Source organism: Coptis chinensis, chromosome 3 (genome assembly GCF_015680905.1).
Source record: "Coptis chinensis isolate HL-2020 chromosome 3, ASM1568090v1, whole genome shotgun sequence".
NCBI classification, from domain to species: Eukaryota; Viridiplantae; Streptophyta; class Magnoliopsida; order Ranunculales; family Ranunculaceae; genus Coptis; species Coptis chinensis.
The window spans coordinates 76,549,863-76,572,855 of NC_141458.1; the positions used below are offsets into that span (position 1 = coordinate 76,549,863).

Here is a 22,993-nt window from a genome sequence, read left to right on the forward strand (position 1 = left end):
GTTGTTTGGTAAAAGTTTTAAAAAACCATGATCTCATTCCCAACACAAGATAATCCATTAAAAAAAATGAAAAACAAAAATCATAGAACTTTCCTCTTTAAATGACGTACCATATTTTAATTATTTTGGTTTTTGGTAATTTCTCGTTCCATTTCTGGCTTGATCGGTAAATCCAAAATTGATTTGTATTTGGTTATTTTGCGTCATTTATAACATAAGGGTTTATCTCAAAACTATTTACGTTAAAATTGATTTTAAAAACACAATTATTTGTACTTATAATGTTCCCAAATGGCCATCTCTTCAATAAAAATAAAAGGTTTATCTAAAAATTATTTATGTTATACTTGATTTTAAAAGCATAATTACTCATAATTATAATGGGTGCCAAACGACCCTTATAGGACACATACTCCCAATCTTAGCTTGCCTCGTGGCTTTGATGTGTATGACGTACTATTTGATTTTTCTTGTCATCTCATCTACTAGCACTATTTCCCAGCGTATATTTGCTCTAAAGTTGTTTTTTTTGGGGTAAAGTGCTCTAAAGTTGTTGATACTGAAAAATGGTTTGTGCCAAGAAATGCTAAAGTGGCCCTGAAAAAAAACCAAGCTATAAATTTCTAGTGTTTTAAAAATTCCGGGCTCATCTACAATTATGTAACAGTACTTTATTAATTATTTTATGTATCTCTTGGTCTATTTTTATGACTGTTTTACCCCTCACTTCCATTAAAAATGCCAAAAACAAGGATAATAAGTGTTTTGACAATTTTACTATTCTTTAAACGAAAAACGCACAACGTGGGTTGCATCCATCCATCTAGTACGGTGTAGTTTGACTAATTTCTGTACATGGCGAGTTTATGTCTTATCTTCTATTTTCATTTGCTTGGCTAGCTATTTGTATATACTGTATACTACATCTAATTGATGTTTGATTGATACTACCGTCAATATATTCAAAAAGAAGAAAAATTAAAATAAACTAACGCCAGCAGGGGCGACACCATTTGAGATTCTTTTTTAAGGGTGAAAATATTGACGCTTTTGTTTGATTGCTTAGCTCAGAAGGACAGAAGGTGGGCTGAAAAGGTATATTTTTCATTTTGTTTAGAAAAAGAGAAGCTGACTACATAATGCATCGAAAAAACTGATCTTGCCCCATCGGAAAATCTTATCGTAGATTTCCGTCTTTCAACAAACATACTTTATCGTAGCCCACAAGTATAGTTTGGACAAATAGCAGTTGTACACGTATAGATAGAGAAGCGAATGTCTTCTAGAAGACTAGAACCTGGTCATTCACGTTGCGCTGCGTAGCTCTCAGATGATGCATAGAATGACACCAAATAAGATATGGTTCAATTTACGTTCTTAGGTTATAGACTTCTGGTTCAAACCGAATAAAATTCATTCCAAACGATCTTCAACGGTCATCAAAAAGGTATGATTCCAACAAAGACTCGTTCTTAACCATTTGTTAGTTGTTTATAATATGTTTAAAAAAGAACGATTTTTTAGCATTCTTGCTTAAAAAACTGATCATAATGCTGCATATAAAATTTTAAATCACTTGATCAATGGGCGCGAAACAGGCCTATGAATACATGATTAAGAATTATTTAATTAGGAATCACACAGTAATATCTAAGCTAATTAATTAAGTCTATTGTTATTCAATCAATCTGCTCTGGAGAATAGGTGCCACATTAAATATCTAAACCACCACTTGATCAATGGGCGCAAAATAGGCCTACGAATACTATGATTACCAAGAATTCAAAAATCTTAAAAAAAAACAATAATTTAAAAATCATGCGTTGATTTGCAACACATTCTAAATCATTATTTATTGAAGGAAAATAAATAATTCTGTTTGTTGAACATGGTGGTGTCATAATATGAGGTTGCACCTGTACAACTCCTTAACACCCTGTTTCAGAGAAGCATATATGCGACAGAACAGAAGTACGGTTCTGTGGATTCGAGCCAGTCCATTTTCTTTTCTCATCTAGAAGCTCATTTCGCTTTTAAGTTTTAATAAGAGAGCATTTAAAAACCAAGTCTATAAGAAGGAAGACGCAGCTCATTCCATTTCACATCCTTAAAAAAGTTTCGCTCTCAAAGTTTTTCAATGGAGATTATTCCTGGTCTACCAGATGATGTTGCCAGGGGGTGCCTTACTCGTATTCCTCGTGAATATTTCTCAAAGGCTTTTGAGATATGTAAAGCATGGAAAACAGAAATTGATTCTTCCCAATATCTTCAACAAAGAAAACTTCATGGCTTCAGTCGAGCTATAGTCGTTCTAGCCCAAGCTGAACCAGGTTGCTCATTCAGTGAGGCTAAATATCCACCTAAGCCTTCATACCATCTTACTGTTTTTGAGCCGGAAACTGGCACTTGGAGTAGATTACCGGCTATACCCAGTTGTCCTAACGGGTTACCATTTTTCTGCCAGTGTGCTGGAGTTGGTCGTCGCTACTTAGTTGTTATTGGCGGTTGGAATCCAACGACTTGGATGGCCTCCAAGTCTGTGTTTGTTTACGATTTTGTTACTGCCAAGTGGAAGTGCGGGGCCGACATGGTGGGACCAGTGAGGTCGTTTTTTGGCTGCGCTTCCGATTTTAATCGGACGGTGTTTGTTGCTGGTGGTCATGACGATGAAAAGAATGCATTGAGATCTGCACTGGCGTACGATGTGATTGAGGATAAGTGGGTGCCGTTGCCTGACATGGCTAGGCAACGAGATGAATGTAAGGGTGTATTCCATGGTGGCAAGTTCCACGCTATCGGTGGTTACTGTACAGATACGCAAGGAAAATTTGAGAAAGATTCGGAGGTCTTTGATGTCGAGGCGTGGAAATGGTGCCACTTGGATGATGATTTGCTTCATACAGGAATGTATCCAAGGAACTGTGTTGTAGATGAGAAGGGGAAAATGTTTAGGTGTTATGAAGGCAATGTTGCTGTATTAGATGGCTCCGTTTGGCGAGAAATGGCTGCACTTCCAAATGACGTACGTGTGAGATCATTTGTGGTGATGTGGCGGGAGAAAATGCTTGTGATCGGATCAAGCGTGGTTGATGGAGTCCGTAACACTTATCTGTTGGAGTTCACGGATAATAAGCAGTACAAGTGGACAAAGGTGGAGACACCTAAAGAATACACTGGTAATATTCAAGCTGGTTGCAGCTTGGAAATCTAAGTAAGAGTTCAACAAGAACATAGTGTATATAAGAATCTAGTAGTCTTTGATGTAAAAAATCAATTGCAAGCAACTCTTATCTGTCTTTTAACCAAAAGGAAAACAGGAGAAAAAGTACAATATATGAAGTTAGGTTCAGCAAGTCCACACTCCACCCACACATGGGTGGAATGGTTTCGCATGTGATCCATTGACGACCTGCAAGGTCCGTCCCACAACAAATTGTTGATTCACTAGAACGAAACTTAACGGCAAGAAATACAATTATATTGAAAGTGGGAAAATCTCAAAACTAACTAATATGGGAATCTACACATGCAGACCAAGACAAAGGCCTAACCGGACTAAGACAAAAGCCTAACCACTTGGATAACATGTACGTCACGGCAAGTTTAATACCATCAAGTTCTCGCTCCTAAGAATGTTTCACGCTTGAAGCAACCAGTCTAAGGGGCTCTTTACCAGTAATCAATACACAAACTTGTCACTCCTAAAAATCATAGTAACAATATTGCCGCACCTGAAGAGGCTCTTGGAAATGCCAGTAGCAGCTCACTAAATCTCCTCAGCGGCCTCTGGCTATCACGTGAATATGACTTACAGGTGAAGATGATCAACTTTTCCAAGGCAATGGCATTCTTCAGCAATAGCTTAAGAAATTCAAGTTCATTCACATATCCATGTACATTCCATACTTCAACAAACCTGAGGTTATAGAAGTTGCACTGCAAGACCATATTTGTTTTCCAATACTCCCATATCTTCGTTGTATCAACATTTGTCTAAACAAAAGGAACCAACAGTAAAAAATACCACTTAAAGTAAAAACAGATGTATTTAACTGAATGCAAAGTACTTGATGGTTTTACCGCGTTGCAGTATGGGTACATTAGACGCTTTGAGCAACATCTCTGGAAATTGTTTGAATCCAAAGATAAGAAACATACACGTAGGCGGAGTTAATAACAGGACATATTGTCTAGAAAAACACAACTAAAGTCAATACAAGGTGTTTTACTGTTACCGTAGTTATTTCAACAGGAAGTGTTTCCAAGTTGTAGGACTTCTCCAGTAAGTACTTTATACCTCTGATGCAATCTCTAGAAAGCCACATTTTAAGCTTTAATTGCCTAAGAGCAGAAAATGGAGTTGGCATGCTTCCAATTGCTTCTGGTACAACCTTGCAAATTTTAAGAGACGTGAATACCTATTCAGGTACGTAGCACGGACAAAAGGTAAATACTGCAAAGTCAGATACGTATATGGCAACACAGCACCAGATAAATGTAATAAAATGCCAATCAGTCATATATTGGGGTAATGAGGTAACTAGCAGGACAATAGTCCATATATTGGAGGTATTGTAGCATAAGGTCAGTGAGTCATATATTGAGGTACTGACGTACTGTCGCATGATTTCAGTTTTGAATTTCTGTTATGTTCCTCCAGAACATAGCCCAGGCCTGTATTGGACTTATAACCAAGGGTGTTATACTAAGGAAAAACCTAAAAAACATAGGGTGTCAAGGAAAAACCTTAAAAAACAGTAGAATCAGTTGCAACAGTATCCTAAGTTAAGATATATATCTTCAACAATGACAACTAGCACCATGTGGATGGCATAACTAAATAGTCACACATACACACACACAGCAGATAATCTTACCTTTTAGGGTGGGGTTATAGATTCAGAGAATCTTCCATCTGTGCATTTTTGGACAGTGCACAGATGGAAGCATACTAACATTGTTGAGTTCTTCGCAATATGAACATGTGAAGTTTTATTTTTAGTTCATGCAACCTACCCCTCCCAGCCCCACCTACCTCACCATAAGTGTCTTTCTAGTAATTTGAGAAATCAAAGAGCACAGCAATCTTTATGTATGTCGAATTTACAGAGGTTGACTCCACCAAGAAGACATTAAGTGTTTCTTTCCTAACTATAAACACGTACTCTTAGTTTTCAAATGTATCTTTCATCTTCTCATCGCGCAATTATACATATCATGAGGCCGATTGGCCTGTAGCTTTCCCTTGAGAATAAGGGTGATATATGTAGTATCAATACACCGTAACACCGATCTAGAGAGCTGGAGTTCTCCTTCATTGACTGACTTACATCATCCTTCAAGGGGTAACCTTACCTCTTGTAGAAGAGCATTAGGAATCCATGAGGTTAGCAGACCTATTCACTCAATCCCATACTTTTGAGAATATCCTCAATCTTTATCTAGTGCCTGTTGCACAGCACCAACAGAATCTATACAAATAACACCATCCACTGTCGGCCTAGAGAAATCCTTCTCCACATACAACATGATGAAGTAGCCCAAAACCTGTCATTCAAATAGCTTTAGGCTCACGCACCATCACTCAATATGTTACTAGTAATTTGCACCAGTGATAACACGAAAACACTTAATGAAAGCATACCCTTCTTCGAACTGCTAATATTTGTAGTTCTGTGTCCAATTGATTTCTTCCATCCTAAGAAGTCTTTGGAGTTTAAGTAAATTCCACTTTATCCTCAAGAGGTAGGTGGTTCTATATTACAAGGTATTAGCGGATTTTCCTTTTTCTCATCTTTCCTGTTCTCAAACTACCAAGGAAATGCTCCAAATGAGCTAGCCCTTCATCCAAAATTATATTTTGTCAGTCCTAAGAAAGCTTTAGAGTCACTTCCACTATTTCCTTCGAGAGAAATGTGGTTCTGTGTCTGCAGGTATTAGCCGATTTTCCTCTTTCTCGTCTCTCCTTACTCTCAAACAACCAAGGTCATGTTCCAATTGATCAAGGTTTTACGTCCTTAAAACAAACTTAAGTATGGTCAAATCCAAGATTTAGCTTCTCTTTCAAGTCCAAACGACCTATCCACAAGAGTCCCAAGCATGCCTGGAAATACTATTTCTCACAGATTCATACCAAGCCAGTACAGACATATTGACACTAAAAAATCAATACATCAAGCATGCTATAAGAGGTACTTTTCTAAAAGTATAATGAGAGGTCTGCGACACACAAGCTTCAACAAGAGCAAAAACTCATAGTAAGTACAGATATTCAAGTGCCACTAGGTTCAATATAAAAATTAGGTAAACGATTGAATTCAATTTCCTATATTACAATCCATCTGCATAAACAATTAGTTTCAAGCAAAGACAATTCCACTTTATCCTCAACAAATAGAGGACTCTGTGGAAGATATTAGCATCTTTTCCTCTTTCTCGTTGTTCTTTGCTCTCAGACAGACAAGGTAATGTTCAAAATTGGCTAGCCCATGTGTGAACGTTTCGTGTCGTTAACCCAAGCCTAAATATGGTCGAGTTCAAGAGTTGACTTATCTTTAAACTCTCACACGTCCAATCGGATTTGAAAAACAATTCAACGAGCCTGCTATAAGAGGGTTCGCGAAAAGCAAGCTTCGAATGAGAACAAAAAGTTAAATAAGTACACAAACTCCGCGCCACTAGGGTCAATACGCACATTTTGTAGGCATACAGACATACAGTCATGAAGTATATGGACCTTTTTGTATATTACAATTTATTTGCAATTTAATTACCGAAGAGCCTCATGAAGAAAGTTAAACTAAATACTATTATTGAAACGGAGATGAGTCGCATACCTCGAGCAATAAAGCAGATAGACTTAAAAACTTAGCATTAGAAAGTGCTCCAAGAAACTTGATCATCTCCTTAGCGTACTTTCTCTTCCAAACTTTAGACAACACCTTAATGTACCTTTCCTCCATACCAATATCCGCCTTAACAAGAGCAGAAAGATTCTCCATACCATACTCATTCAAAACATCAACCTTACACCTCAACGTCTCTAGGTTTGGAGCAGATACTGTAATCTTACCATTACAATAACTATAAGCATACAACCGCTCAATTTCCAAATGCTTAAGTTGACCAGAACAAATAACAACACCATATCTTCTATCAAGTTCACAATTAATAATCACAAGAGTTTCAAGAACCGGACAACTCAAAAACAACTTCTCCATAAACTCCGTCCTGCGAAACATAAGCGACTCAAGATGCAAACTCTTAAGTCTAGGCAAATAAACCGATTCGGGTAACTCCAAAGCAGCAAAACAATGTACCCTTTCAGCCCCATCATCATATTCCAACAAATTCAACTTTAATATCACCAATGTAGTACAACTAAAAAGCTCAAAACGTTCCGGTAAATATTCAAGATCGAGTTCCATGACATTACAACGAATTATAATATTAATCCATTTATCTAAATTATCATTAGTAATGCAATGCATTGTAGACCCTTTAATACAAAACCGTTGTATACTACTACTACTACAGTGACGTACTAATAATGCATTGTTTATAAGTTGAAGAAAATTTGGAAAAGTGTAGGATAGTTACGATGGTAAGAAAATGTATTGTAATTGAAAATGAGGAATGGGAGTGATATCCATAGACCATAGTGATCTCCATCTTTTTGATAAAATGCTTGTTTGAATGACATCTGTGATGTCGAGGAATGAAAGTATTTGGTGTAGCATTGGTTCGGGTAAGTTGGTAAGTCTGTCGACTTGAGTACTATTTCGTTTACGTTTCTTGGATGATTTTTTTGATAGTGTTTGGACTTTGTGGTATAGTTTTGGGTCGATTATTATTTTTTCGTTTGAGGATGATGATGAATATGGCGACATTTTCCTTTTTGGTTAGTGTTTGAATGTTTTTGAGTAGAGGAATACAACGAGATTATGAGACCATCGTGATTAGAATATCCTAATATACGTCGTGTGTAATCCAAACACTCAAAAATCAAAATAGAGGAATACCGGACTTTGTGCTTTTTTAGGGCATCTCCAATGGGGGTGTAAACCGTATAGAGTGGAAATTTTACACCTCAAATATAAAAAAACTCTCTCCAATAGGGGTGCTAAACCGTAGGTAATAGTGTATTAGCTAATAGAGAGGGTGGGAAATTCCCCCTCTCGCTATTAGTTAATAAAAAGCCCGGACGTCACTTAAAATAACGTCTGTTTAACTTAAAAACTCGGACGTCACTTCAACACACGTTTGAAGCTTTATTTTTTAACTCGGACTTCACTCCAAGTGACGTCCCAGTTTAAATTAAAGAGGGACGTCACTTGGAGTGACGTCCGAGTTTAAAATTTATTTATTTTTACACCCTTCCATTGGAGAGTATAGAGTGTGGATATTTATGAGTTATACAATACTATACAATTAGAGGTGTAAAATCCTAATGGCACCTACGTGGAGCCTAGGTGGAGGTGTAATTTTACACCCCCCCATTGGAGATGCCCTTAACAATTTGGGTCGTTGGGCCTATATACGATGTAGGCCTGTTTAAAACCTTGGATTCTCTCAAATAAACCCGAGACCTTCCTTCATTTTTGCCCTCTATGCACGTGTCCAAACACATTTTACATTTTACACTTTATTCAACTTTCCCTCAATTGGGATTTTCCTACTATAAGAAATCCTAATTGACTTATCTGGGGAATTGCACAGGGTTAAGAAAAAAAATTCATGTATATCAGTATATGTATGTCTTTAAAAAACAATGACAAAGAAAATCCGTAATCTTCTTATTCTTCTCCAATCGGCGCTCCTTCATCTTTTTTCTCATCTCTCTCTCTCTCTCTCTCTCTCTCTCTCATCTTCATTTTCTTCTCCCTAATTCAATTTTCATACTAATTTGGAAATCCCTACTCATTTATTTCATCTCTATCTTTAGATTGGTGCGGCGACATCTTCCGCAAAATCTTCTTCTCTCTTATTCGCTCATTCCTCTCGCAACTCGTCGTCTCTCTTCTTCGCTCGTTCCTCACTGCTCTGCAGTATACTGTACCAGTTATTTCTTATTTTGAGAACGATAATGGTAATACACACCCATATAATGTCTTGCCAAACAATGTCCTTTAGAGCCAGTCCAATGGAGAACTGCTAAAAGTTGCCACATAAGCTTTTTTGGTAGGTTTAACTAGGCAAGTCAAATTTGGCATGTGAAAACCGAAAAACAGTTCTCATGGGGTTTTAAAGTTGGAGTGCCAAATTGGTACGGACGGTGGAAAGTCTGCCGTCTGTCCAATATTTTCGTAACTTAAGTTGAAAGTTAAAGTACAGACGGCAGAAAATGTGTCGTCCATCAAAATTTAACATATAGACGGCAAAAACACTGTCATCCATCTCCCGGAACATAATTATGGCAGCTGCTAAATAAGGCCACAAATTTGGTTGGGTTTATCACATCAGCCATATTTAGGACCCTTCTAGCAGCCCCATTGGAATGATATTTTGGTGTTTGGGGTGCTATATGGCCTTTTAGCAACCCATATAGCACCCCATTGGACTTGCTCTTAAAACAAGGGGTTTTTAATTTTTGGTCCTCCTAATAATAGGGTAATTAGGCTTTGGTTCAACAATGATCGATTATTATGTTTTGGTCCTCCTAATCGTGAGTTGACTTGGTTGACCAACGATGTGCCTTACACGTGCCTTACACGTGACTTATTGGTTTTTGAATAAAAAATATAAGACACGTGTCAAAATTTGGACAAGTAGCCGTTGGAATTCAATTACACCAGGAAATTCAATTTTCTAATTATGAACTAGCCGTTGGAATTCAATCCTATAAGTAAAGTTGTCTATTCAATCCTAAAGGGGAAATAGAAGAGAGGGGAGAAGATGGGTGGAAGTGAGGTTGTTGCAATCGTTGCCGCTCCTAAGGTAAAGTTATGTTAGTTCAGAAGGACTAAAACCTAAATGATGATATTAACAGAAGGACCAAAAGCTAATTGATGTTTACTATTTTGCAGGTTTGTCAAATGTGCTATGAAGAGGGCCATTATGCTTCAACATATTCATTTTGGCATTCACTGTGATTATGCACCTTGTTGTGGCTTTCTGAGAGTTGTGTTAGGTCACATGAATCAAGAAACTAGGCAATTCAAGTATCTAAAGTGTTCTCGTCCTAGCTGTAAGTTTGTGAAATGGATATACTTCGACAAAGAGGTATACCACCAAGTTTAACCTCTGCAAGGAACAAGTTGAAGTTTGTGAAGAGTGTGAGTTGTGCGCTGTTTGTCATCTTCCTAATACTTGTGTCAAGAGTGTGTGAGAGTTGTGAGGAAGAGTGTTATGTGTAAACTGTACTAAATATAGTGTGTTCTACTATGGGTGTAATCTATGTGGATGTAGTGCTATCAAGTACTCTGTGTGTTCTACTGTGGGTGTAATCTATATGGATGTAGTGCTATCAAGTACTCTATTCATACCCTATAAATAAAGTTGTATGTTTTTAAAAAGTACGTCTTTCTAGCATAAACATTACATAACATGAGGTGCTTTTACATATCAAAACATAACATTGTACTATATAAGATTCTTTAACACAAAAAACACAAAAACCATAGCACTCCAACAGAACATTGTGATAAGATTCTTGAAAACAAAAAAAAAACAGACAAAATAACACTCCAACATCTTATGATGTGAGTGATCTCACTGGGTTTGACTTAAAGGCTCATAGAGGCAAGGAGCAGATGTATTCCCTGGTGTACTTAGTGTCTGAACATGACCACCATCATTATCCTCTCCACCAAACTAGTAATGAAACCCCCTTGATCCTCTTTTTCCCCTTGGCGGTCTGCTTCCCCTAGGTGCTTTCCCCCCTTTCCTAGCTCTTGGCACTTGCTGCCCAACATCTTGTTGATTAGCATTATTCTCCTAATGCTCTTGGTGCTCTTGTTGCTGCTGCTGATGAACATTGTAAGACCCCAAATTATTTTTATATTATTTTCGTAACAATATTTAGCATTTCGGAATTTGATATTTACTTCTTGGTCAACGGGCTAATAAATGTGGGCTTGACTTTTTGATAGAAAGATAAAAGAGGGAAAATTCATATTTTGAATTTTGAATTTTGTGAAGAGATTTTTAATTATTTAGAAAGTTTTCAAAAGATATATTAATATAAGGTATGTAATATATATAGTACTCATAATAGAGAAAAATATTATATAATTAGGAATATATATAGTTGGTAAAATAGGAAGTTTCTAAAAGGTCGAACATAATATATGGTAGGTAAATTCTTTGGAATGGTCTCCGGAAAAAAAAATAAGGTTTTTCTTAAAAACAAAAAGTGCACACACGAGCTAAAACAAAGAAGGAGAAATGGCAGATTTGTGCACCTCTTATCTAGTCATGGATCGGATTTTTTGCGTTATATATATATATATATATATATATATATATATATATATATATATATATATATATATATATATATATATATATATATATATTCAGAATACAAAGGTAAGTAGATATATTTTTAAATCTATTTCACCGAATCTACGGGTACTGTCAAAGTTTTGTTTTCGGCTCAGTATATTTTTGTTATGCTTAATTGCTTACTGTCAATTTTTTTCATCCTATTAGTATTTCTAAAACTTGTTAAATGTTAGTAGGTTGTTTTGCCAAATTACTATTGTAAGATTGAACTGTTGAAGCTTTGACAGGGTGTTAATGGCGGCGAAAAGAAATCAACCAGTTTATGATCTTTTGGACTTAAGGTTTGTTTAGTTGGTTTGGATCTGTTGGGTTAGCCTTGAGTTGGGCCTGTTGAGTTTGAGTGGACTAGATTTGTTGAGTTTGAGGGGACCGGAATCTATTAAGTTAGATGGGCTTTGGTTAGAGTTTGTTTGTTTCTTTGGGCCGAAACCAAATTAGTTGGTTTTTTTGGGTCAGTTTCTATTTTTTTGTTTTGGGCTAGGTCCATATGACTTGAATTGGGTCAGGTTGAATAAATGGATTGGTTTTAGACTTTTGGGCTTGGGCTTTTCCCTTTGTTTTGTTTTGGTTAATTGGGTTAGGACAATGGGTTGAACTGTTTTAAACATGAGTTTGGGTTAGGACCAGTTTGGATGACCACCGGTTTAGGACTGTTGACTGTTGGGTTTGACCTATTGACAAGTCAACCTTTTGACTATTGACCGTTGACTGTTAATTGTTTATTGTATTACTTTTTATATTAATTTTATGGACTAATCAAATGGTAGAATGTTGTGAAAGCCTGTATAAATTGTATTGTCATTATCTAAGAAAGATTTGACGTTGATATTGTGCAATTATTGACACGTGACGAGAGTGAAATTTTAAGAGACATGATATTCTTAAAACGCTATAAAAATGTTATGTGGTACGTTTGAGCAATTGTGACATTATGTGGTATGTTGAAATTGTGGTTCTCTTAAATGATATGATATGTTAGGATATCTATTAAATGCAATATTTTTGAGAAATAAATGTAAACGCTCCATCATTATATCTGTGAGATGCTACTATGTGGTAGTATAATATTTGTGGATATTTCCCAAAGGATTGTGGCTTAGTGCAATAGTTTATGTGACATGTGAAAGAATGAAAGTTGTTATGAGATGTATTGAGATATTTCTAAATATGGTGGTTTAGGCAATAATGTATTTGGCATGCACGTGATAAAGTGAAATGGTTATGAAATATAAATGTATGTTACCTGAATAAATTATGTAACGAAAATCCTAAAACCTAGCCACCACAACTCATGCGATTTGGCCCATGTGTTGGGCGTATGTGATATGATTGACCCTTGTATAGGGTGTATGAGATGTTGATTGACCCATGTGTAGGGCAATCGTAGCCGAATAGTGGCTTGATTATTTCGTTCGCAAAATTAGAACGAGACGCGCGATATTTTATAACGAATATTGGCAGTACCCACGTAATAACGTTTGTGTGGGGGTTACCTGGTATGCGATATCCCGTTTAGGGTAATTACGGACGAAGTGGTTCATTACGTGAGGGGAGGCATGTGGATGTACATGTTCGGCGTTGGAGAGCGATTATGGTAGCCAGGGAAACTAGGTAAGACATAGAGACGACGTGATTCTAGAGACACTTGAAAAAACTTTAAACAATAATTGTGATGATTTATCAAAGTGTACGTTAAATCTATAATAAATGATTTATTGTGATTTAGGTTGCATTCACAATAGTTTTGCAGAAGGGTGGGTTGAATTGATTATTTATGCAAGTGTGACCCACTTTGTGATTTGGCTTACACCAGTGTAAGTATAGAGTAAATTTTAGTTTGGTTATTCTATTATTAGATACAGTTGATTTAGTACGGTTTGAAGCTAAGACGCCTTAGTGGAGGAACTAAATGCCTTATTATTATTGAATTGGAAGCTAAGGCGCCTCAGTGGAGGAACTACCTGCCTTAATTATTATATTTAAAAATGTTGTATTATTCGTTGAAAGTTAAGGCGCCTCAGTGGAGGAACTAACTGTCTTATGGATTATGTATATATATATATATATATATATATATATATTTTATATATTATATATATATATATATATATATATATATATATATATATATTGTTTTTGTATTTTATGGCTACTCATACCAAAGATTGTTCATAATTTGTTTATTTGCATGTTTGCTTATCGGGTGTGTTCATAAAATGAACCCAGTTGATAAGTCTTGACAGGATTAGTGTTGAAGACGGGTGGTTGCTGCTTGTGGTTTGCGTTAGCATTGCATTACAGGATATGTTTTGTTTTCCCTTAAGGTGCAATAGATTTTCAGTTGAGACAATGTTTTTGTATTTTCATTTGTAAATATAATTAAAGAGTTGTTGAAAGGAAATTTGTAACTTAATCATATTTGTGAATTTTTGTAATGAATAGGACTTTTGTTTATTCGAAATTTTTTTATGGGTTGTTTTGGGCGTTAAAAGTGCATCACACCTCGAAAATCGAAGAGTCGAGAACAAATATTGTTTTTCAGATTTTGTCGAAATTCGGGGTGTGACAAACATGGTGCTCTTTGCCGATGTTTGCTGGCCGATGAACATGGTGCTCTTCAAGAGCGATCTTTGATGAACATGGTGCTCTCTTATTCTTTGTTGATAAACATGGTGCTTTTTTTTCCGCCGCCTTGGTTGTGTTGATCATGCTCTTCTTCTTGCCCTCCATTTTGAGCCTTTTCTTTAACTAATCAAGATTTAAGAAACATTCATTGATGCAATCATAATTTAAAACATATGACAATCAGTCAAACATAATTTCATTGAAACACAGTCCTAATTAACAGGACAGTTCCCTCAAACATTTTTCATACAAACATAACATAATAACATTAAAACATATCGTAGTACCCTATACATAATAGACCCCTACAACAACATTCATCACTCAAACATTTTTCACTCAAACATAAACTTAATATACCTTACTTAGCATAGGCATAGTTGATCACAAACATAAACACTACTTCAATTTTGGGAGCACAAATCTCTTAGCCTTTAAGGCTTGCACAACAACTTTCTTTGGTCTGTTATGGTGTTCACCACCATGAAGGTCTTCCTCCTTCCCTTTAGATCCATGATTTTCCTCCCAGTTCAGCTCAACCATATGATCCAGCACCATTTTGTGTGAACACTTTGGATTAAGGTTTATGAATTGTCTACAGATTTCAGCTTGTCTGGCATAGAAATTGTTGTAAACACCAGGAAGGATGAGATCTTTTAAGTGGGGTAGGTACCAGTCCAACAATGTCAAGTCCCTTTCCTTTACCTTCTGCTTTCCCTTTCCCATTGATATGTGTGTGAGAGATGTGGAAATGAGATAAGTGAGAAGTGTGTGAGAGGTATGAAAGTAATGTGTTGGTTTTATAGCCCAAAGTCAAGTCTAGTCTTGGAAAACAGACAAGTTTTGAAAACAGACCATGCTTCTATGTCTAGTCTAGTCTAGTCTTGGAAAATAGACAAGTTTTAAAACAGACATGGATATGTGTGTTGGTTTTGGTCTCCTTTGAAAATAGAAAATAGACAAAATCCCAATAAAATAGAAAGAAACATGTTAGGGCCCTGTTTCGACAAGATTTGCCAAAACACACCAGTTGGGTCGGAAGTGATCTTTTCAGAAGAGATTGCAAAGGGGATGGTTGTTGTTGAGAGTTGAGACTGGACTTCGGTTTGAAGTTGCCTACCTACCTAAAGATATTGCTTGAGATCAAGTCTCGATTGCGTAGTTCTGGAGAATGACGAAGGTTGGATTTTATAGGTAGGATTGGTGATAGTTACTTCCTCGTTCTCTAATATTCCAATCGTGGGATGAAGTTGGAGAACTGTAACACGATATGAAGTTTATGGAAGTGAATCTTGAATGTGGACGAAGTTATAGAAGTTGTTTGACTCGCAAAATATGTGCGCAATTGATATTGATTTTACGTGTAGGTATGTAGACTTTGAGCATAAGCTTTGAACATGGGCTCTGAGTGTGGGCTTTATTGTAGATAAGCTCTGAGCATGGGCTCTGAGCGTGGGATTTTTGGGCTCTGAGCATGGGCTTTATTATAGATAAGCTCTGAGCATGGGCTCTGAGCGTGGGATTTTTGGGCTCTGAGCATGGGCTCTAAGCGTGGACTTTTTGGGCTTTGAGCATGGGCTTTATTGTAAGTAGATAAGTAGGCTGGTTCTGAGCGTGGGCTCTGAGTGTGAGTTTGTATTGAATTGAGCTTTTATTGGGCCACATTTGTGGGGGGCAGAACATCGTCCTCTCTTTGTTACATGAGCAAGGCCCATGTGGCAAAGAAGTAAATAAGATTTGTTTTTTGTATGTACATAAATAGAAGTTGTAGGCGGTCGACAAATATCTTGGATAAAGGTAGATATCAAGTTATTTGGTAAAATGTAATGGAAATTTGGTAAATTGTGGGTAAGAAAGATTAAAAGATTGAAACGTTCGATATTGGTGATTGGTGATATTGGTTAGTGATGACAATTTTGTAAATAAAACAGATTTAAAGAAAAAAAATATGGTCTATTGGGCTTTGCTAATGGGCTTTTGGATTTTTGTTCATTTACTTAGAGAATCGGCAAAAAAGAAAAGAAAGAATATCACAGGAGGACATGGGCGACAAAAGGATCAGCAAAAGAAGGTAAGGCTTATGGATTGGTAGAAACCATATTTTGGTTCAAATAACTAGGTGGAACAGCAATAGGATCGGCAAATGAGGGTAAGCTATTGATCGGCAAAAACAAGTATTGAAAATGCAAACCGATTGAGGAAAATGAAATTGCCTCGTGGTTTTTATTAAGTTAAGAAATTTGATTGATAATGAATGATAATGAATTTTACAATTAATTATGACAAGCGTGCAACAAGCTGCGCCACAAGTCCTTTCTGAATAGCAAATCCTATCCTTCTAAAAACAAACTCGTTAGAACCAGCTGTCATAACGTTACAGTCCATAACTTTCTGAAGTCTCTTGAGTAGCTCAACAGACTGTTGTTCCAAGAACCCAAAAGTGTCGAAACTGAACGGAATAAAACAATGCTGATTAGCCTTACAAACTTCCTCATGCTTCTCCATCTTTCCTGTTGCTGCCCTCTTAGCAGCTTCTCCTACCTCAAAGTCACCATTCCCCAACCCTACCAACGGAGAGACTCCAGTTACATCAACACATTCATGCTTTTCCTCGGACCAACTGTAAATCAAGACATCCGCAGGCCGAAGTGTCGATCTGCCCTCATTCGGATCAGTGAGAAAGTTAACAGGAGCCTTTTTATTCACTTGTACCCCAGCCCTCCAAAATGCATCACACAAAATGTCTCTAACATGATCATGTCGGTATTTAAAACCAGGGAAATGTCTACAATGTACTGCATGGTCCCCAAAAGCATCTAATCTACTTTTTTTGCATACAGGGCAAAGACCCCCGTCAGAGTACAGAGGAATCATAAGACGGTACCTGAGAATGGCACGATACTCCACCTGTGACATACGTTGTCCAAGTCCCTCCATCGGAATAGCAAGTAGAAAATCTTTTGCATGTTCCGACTGCAAGCATCCCATGACTGCTTTCTGACGAGTAGAGAACTCAAACTCCCTCTCAAGACTAGCAACAATCTTACCGTAGAAAGCTTCCGCCAAAACTTTTTGTGGTTTTGAGGGGACGGTAGCATTCACAGCCAGAGAATCAAGGTCAAAATCAGGAAGACAGAGACGCAATGCACTAGTAGCATCACTAAGGATCTCACCCATAGGCACTGGACCACAACTCTTAAGAATGTGGTTCTGAAGCTCTAAAGTCTGAAAATGGGAGGCCACAAAAGCAAAAGCAGAGACATCAGAGGCACAATAGATACCTAACCCACCAAGGCGCAATGGAAGCGTCGCTAAACGCCACTGCAAATCACCGAAGCCAAGACCATCAGAAACTATAATGCCCTGCAGAACCATGCGAATGTGCTGATCAAAAGTCTTAGCTGCCTCTCTAAAAAAAAGTGGTGGACAAGTACGAACTGCAAAAACCAACTTGGAGAGCCCAGCACAAGCTCATAAAAGTGCTAACTCACACTGTGGATCCTCTAATGCAGCTAAACGGTCCATCGAAATCATAGCCTTTTCAACACGCTTACGAGCAAGACTCATGACAAAAGAAGAATCAGTGATAAGTGCCCCTCCAAGTAACCCCGACCCCCTAGCTCTCCGGGATAAATAAATCAAGGAAACGGATCAGAGTGGAACGACGCGATCCAAATGATGGCCAAAATATCTCAGTCTTGGGCACATTAAGAACCAACCCATAAGAAGGCCCTTCTTCCTGAATGATACGCAGAGCTGCCGCCACTTGTTCTGTATCCCCAATTAGAGTCCCATCATCTAAATACCAAGCTTGGAGCAATAACTGACAACTTGACTGGATATGTAGAATCAGAGGGTGCAACACCAGTGCAAAGAGAAGGGGACCCAAAGGATCACCTTGTTGAACCCCAGAAGCAGACCATATGTAATCATCCCCCAAGTATAATCTTGCAGGCTGACAATACAAATACTCGACCCAAGGGGAAATAGCGGGGCAGCGAATGTGAACCTCTCTCAACATAGTAGTCCGATCAACCATATTAAAGGCATTCTGAAAATCTACTAGCAACATAGAAAGAGATGTACTGTCACCGTTAGCATATACCATGCGATTAACAGCATGCAAAATCGCCTCTGCTCCTCCAGGGACACCGACCCCATACTGGAAATCCTGCAAGTACCCTACCACCTCTTTGGAAACCCCTTTCATTGCAATTTTGGAAACAAGACGTCGCCAAACCATACCTACAGCTATCGGACGAATGCTATTATCCGGCTTAAAAGAGGAGAGTGGAGCGAGCACTCGCTATGAATTCTCGCTAACGGCCGCGGACATTGTCCCTCAGAACCCACAGATTCACCACGGGCCAAGGCATCTAAAAAGTTAGACGATATAGGCTGCTGCGCGCAAAGACCACTCATGACATCTAACAAGTCCGAGCACGGAGACCATCAATGACCACAAAGAAGTACCTTCGAAACTACTTAATACATGACAATAAGGTGTCTCTCTCTACTAATAAAGGGGGCTCAGCAAAAGGAACAGTTGGTCTCACAGGTGGTTGTCTCATCGGGTGTTTCTCCTTTAATGCATGTACAGTCTTTGCATTATTGGAGGCAACCCCTGATGATGATAACACTTGTACCACTGCAACAAAATGTCCATCAACAACTTTCTATAAGCATCAACGCACATTCTGAGTGGGGACGGATTTCCTAGTTGACTGGATTGAAGGAGGCTCTATTACAGACTCTAAGAGGCGAAACATCCCACCAGGCTCATTCCATGTCATCAAAGCATGGAGAATCTGTTTCTACTGAAGATTTTTTCGAGTACCAGAACGGCGTTCCTGACGATTCTGTGGTTGAAAAACTTGCGAGTCTGCGGGCGTGAAGGAGACGAACCCAAGACATAACTGAACCAAGATCAACCGTAATATCCCAGAGAGCAGATTTAAGTGCACCAGAAAAAGCCAAACGACAAGCGTGTGGTATACTTTTCACAGTACGAAAAGGTATACGGAATGCACTATCAAGTAATGTCTCATCAAGATGCGAAGCACCACCAAGCAGATTAGGGGTATCACCGTCACCCCTGTGTGCCGTGGGTGTAAGATTCATAGTGTTGGGCTTAAAGGGTGGCTGCGGTATGCCCACAATAACACATGTGAGTTCTCCACTTTCCATCAAAACAGGTGGTTCTATGGTATCATCTGGGTGACGACACGGTATACCAAGTGCGTGAATGCAAAGACAAATGCCACAAACCCATTTGTCAACTGACTTTAAGAAGTTCTCTAATGACAAATACAAGTCACGATCATCCTTAATATCATCTCGTACCCTTTCAATACTCAACTGGCAATCCAAGTGTTGTTTATCGAAATATGTGAAAATATAGGGAACAGTAAACCCATTACCATTCACCCCATTGGTGCAGCCATGACGATCCCGGAAAGGGCAATGAACACGTTTCTTAGGGGGTGGGGCAGAAATCCCTGAAGAAGTAACTGAGAGGGCGAGACCTTTCTTCCCTCTCATAATTCCCTCTCATATTTTAGTGATAAGTGTTTTGATCGGGCAGTATATTGTTATGCAAGTTCATCGGCAAGTTCGATTGGTTTAATCAAACAGATTAGTTCATCGACCGGCAACTTGATAGATCGGCAAATTGGATTTCAAATTGGATAATTGATGATCGGGGTTGTTTGTAGAGAAACTTGTTTTCGACAGGCTAAACTTTATGAGATCGTCCAAGTTTTGAAAAGTGATCAGTTTAGGATTGCTAATTTGATAGGACTTACGGTGAGAAGTTGGATTACAATTGATTGGTAATTTATAAAAAAAAGGGATTGGTAGAGTCTGTTGGGTATTCAACTCAAACTGAAAACTTGACATCAATTTCAAAAGGTTAGTTTTACAACAGCAAAAGATTGGCAAGATTCAAATAGATTGAAAAAGATTAACTGATTTAAATAGATAATTGTATGAAATATTAAAAACAAGATAATGGGGTTTAAGTGTTTAACAGACAATTATTCAAATTGATCGGCAAGTTCAATCGGCAAATTCGAACTTTTAATTGATTTATCGGTATCTTTTTAAGTTTGATCGGTTAATAGGAAGCAATTGATAAGCATATTGGATTTCAATCGGGTAGCAATTGATAGATTGATCGATAAAGGATATACTAGGAGAAGGATTTCTAATTTTACTCAGTTTGAATCATTTCGAAAGACTGATCAGCATCAAAAGATTGATCGGTAATAGGATTGAGCCGCAATTTCAAAACTAACTGATTTTCAATTTAAACCAATTCGATCGGCCAAGCTAAAAACTAATCGGTAAGTTAATCGGTTTAAGGAATTGTAACTCCACAACTATTCAGACTCTGATCAGCTGTTCAAACACCGATCAATTTGGATTGAATGAAGCAATTCAAACTCGAAGTGGTTGGTCAGGTTTCTAACCGATTAGTATCTAATCATAGGAATACCAATCAAATACGAAGTAAATCGACGTGTAGAATTTGAGTGCTAAGAGGTCTGTAAATTCAACAAAGGGTTGGTAAGTTAAAGTGATTAACATGTAAAGGGTAGAAAGTATTGAAACAAGATATTGGGTTCTTTTATGTGAAAAGTCTATTGATTCCATAATTATAACTAAAAACCAAAAGGATTGGCAACTCATTCAGCGGCAATTCAATGGATCGGCAAGTCATTTAGCCCCGACAATTAAAAGGATTGGCAACTCATTCAATTCAAGTTACCAATATTGTCACTAACAAAATGAGGTATTGAAGCGGGCTTTTGCTAATGGGCTTAGTATATATAAATTTGCCCCCACCAAGAGCATTGGAAAAAACAGGAAAGAGCATTATATAGGGTATATATATGGGCGGCAAAAAATTGGCAAATAAAGGTAAGCTTATAGATTAGCAAAAACAAGGATTTAAAATGCAAATGGATTGAAGAAAATGAAAGGTCGGTACACAATTAAGTGCTTGGGATTCAATATTAGTATTGCAATTTCACTGACTGAATGAAGTGAAATTATAAAAGCAGTTTAGGGGAATGGTGATTGATCGGCAAGTTGAGTTGGATTGGTAAGAAATATATTGGGAAGAGGATCGGTTTTATTAAAGGATCGGCAAATATAAATAGTTCATATATGATTTATATGATTGGTGATCTACAATAATGATTGATCGACAAACAGATATAGGTGCTACGATCGGCAACTTTAAGTTTTAATTTGAAATCGGTAAGCAATTGAATTGGGTAATTAGGTTATTCGGAAATAGTGCTTCAACGGAAAATTGTTTGATGAGTAATTGAATTTCGATTGAGATTGACTGAGTAAAAAGTATAATTGGATATCAGTAATTAAAGATTATTAGTCTTTGGATCCCTTGTGGAATTTTAAGTTGGCAATTTATACAAATTGATCGGCATATACGAACTGCTGAGGCAATAAGAACTGTTCAGTTTTTTGTCAAGTTTTGTAATGAAACTTGGGGTGTCACCGCCCCCAATGATAACGTAATGAAACTAGGGGTGTCACCCCCCCCCCCCAATAGTGTAATGATAATGTAATGAAACTTGGGGTGTCGTTGCACCCATAGTATAATGATAATACAATTAATAAGGGGTGTTGCCGCTTTTATAATATAATAATAACGTAATGATATTTGGGGTGTCGCCGCCCCCAAAGTGTAATGATAACAATGAAATTTGGGGTGTCGCCGCCTCCATAGTGTAATGATAACATAGTGAAATTTGGAGTGTTGCCGCTCCCAAAGTGTAATGATAACGTAATGAAATTTGGGGTGTCGCCGCCCCCAAAGTGTAATGACAACGTAATGAAATTTGGGGTGTCGCCGCCCCCAAAGTGTAATGATAACGTAATGAAATTTGGGGTGTCGCTGCTCCCATATTGTAATGATAATGAAAGCTGAGGTGACGCCCCCAGATTGTAATGATTACATATTGAAAGTTGGGGTGACGCCGCACCCATAGTGTAATGATAACGTAATGAAATTTGGAGTATCATCGCCCCCAAAGTGTAATGATAATATAATGATTTAATGATTAAAATGTATGAATATAATGAAATGTTATGAATGCTAATTTAAATGTATGCATGTATGTACGAATAACAAATGAATTATAAATGTAAAAGATATTTAAGATGCCCCATGTATGAGTGGAAGGTCTTTTATTTGATGACAGAGTGATAGTCGTTATTGTAAGATTTTTTTTTTTTTTTTTTTGAATCAAATCAATATGACTTTGAGGTAGAATGATTGTAAGTATCATCATTCTTTAAGTAGTTGGTAAAGCACTTCTTGTCTTGTTGTATGGCTGATCCATTCTTTATTTAGGCTATAAATAGAAGAATATCGATATCATCATATTGGACTGATCTGCATGTGTCGATGAGCCATAGGCTTGACATGTTATAAACTGTGCGAGTTCCATGACGAGATCAATCACTTCTTGCTGTATACTGATCCATTATTTGATGAGGCAATAGACAGAAGAATATCGACATCAACATATTGTACTGGTCAACATGTCGATGAGCCATAAGCTTGGAAGACCACTGTGCCATGATGAGGTTAATCACTTCTATCTATATGCTGATCCATTCTTCAGTGAGGCAACAAATAGAAGGTTATCGACATCATCATATGGACGGATCAGCATGTCGATGGGCCCTAAGGTTTGGGCTACTATCGACTGTGCGAGTTCCATGACGAGGTCAATCACTTCTAGCTCCAATCCATTCTTCAGTGAGGCAACAAATAAAAGGCTATCAATATCATCATATGGACAGATCAGCATGTCGATGAGCCCTAAGG

At 37.5% G+C, this 22,993-nt stretch overlaps 2 protein-coding genes and 1 long non-coding RNA gene across 4 annotated transcripts; 2 read left to right on the forward strand and 1 right to left on the reverse strand.

Moving 5' to 3' along the window:
- Positions 1 to 1,292: 1,292 nt before the first annotated feature.
- On the forward strand, positions 1,293 to 10,514 carry LOC147510873 (uncharacterized). Its single transcript, XR_015219054.1, has 2 exons — positions 1,293 to 1,447; positions 10,026 to 10,514. It is a non-coding gene; the product is annotated as an uncharacterized LOC147510873 (long non-coding RNA).
- Positions 2,104 to 8,483, reverse strand: LOC147510874 (FBD-associated F-box protein At1g66320-like). 2 transcript variants are annotated; one of them, XM_086602702.1, is made up of 4 exons: positions 6,837 to 8,483; positions 4,236 to 4,391; positions 4,081 to 4,122; positions 2,104 to 3,993 (listed from the first exon to the last, which is right to left on the reverse strand). In XM_086602702.1, exons 1-4 carry the CDS (start codon positions 7,488 to 7,490, stop codon positions 3,709 to 3,711), a joined length of 1,137 nt encoding a protein of 378 aa, XP_086458828.1. In that variant the 5' UTR covers positions 7,491 to 8,483; the 3' UTR covers positions 2,104 to 3,708. The 2 variants fall into 2 exon arrangements, with proteins under 2 accessions (XP_086458828.1, XP_086458827.1); XM_086602701.1 differs by having other exon boundaries at positions 4,236 to 4,418; positions 6,837 to 7,589.
- Positions 2,138 to 3,308, forward strand: LOC147510875 (F-box/kelch-repeat protein At1g80440-like). Its single transcript, XM_086602703.1, has one exon. The coding sequence runs from the start codon at positions 2,138 to 2,140 to the stop codon at positions 3,209 to 3,211; it is 1,074 nt and encodes a 357-aa protein (XP_086458829.1). The 3' UTR covers positions 3,212 to 3,308.
- Positions 10,515 to 22,993: the final 12,479 nt, after the last annotated feature.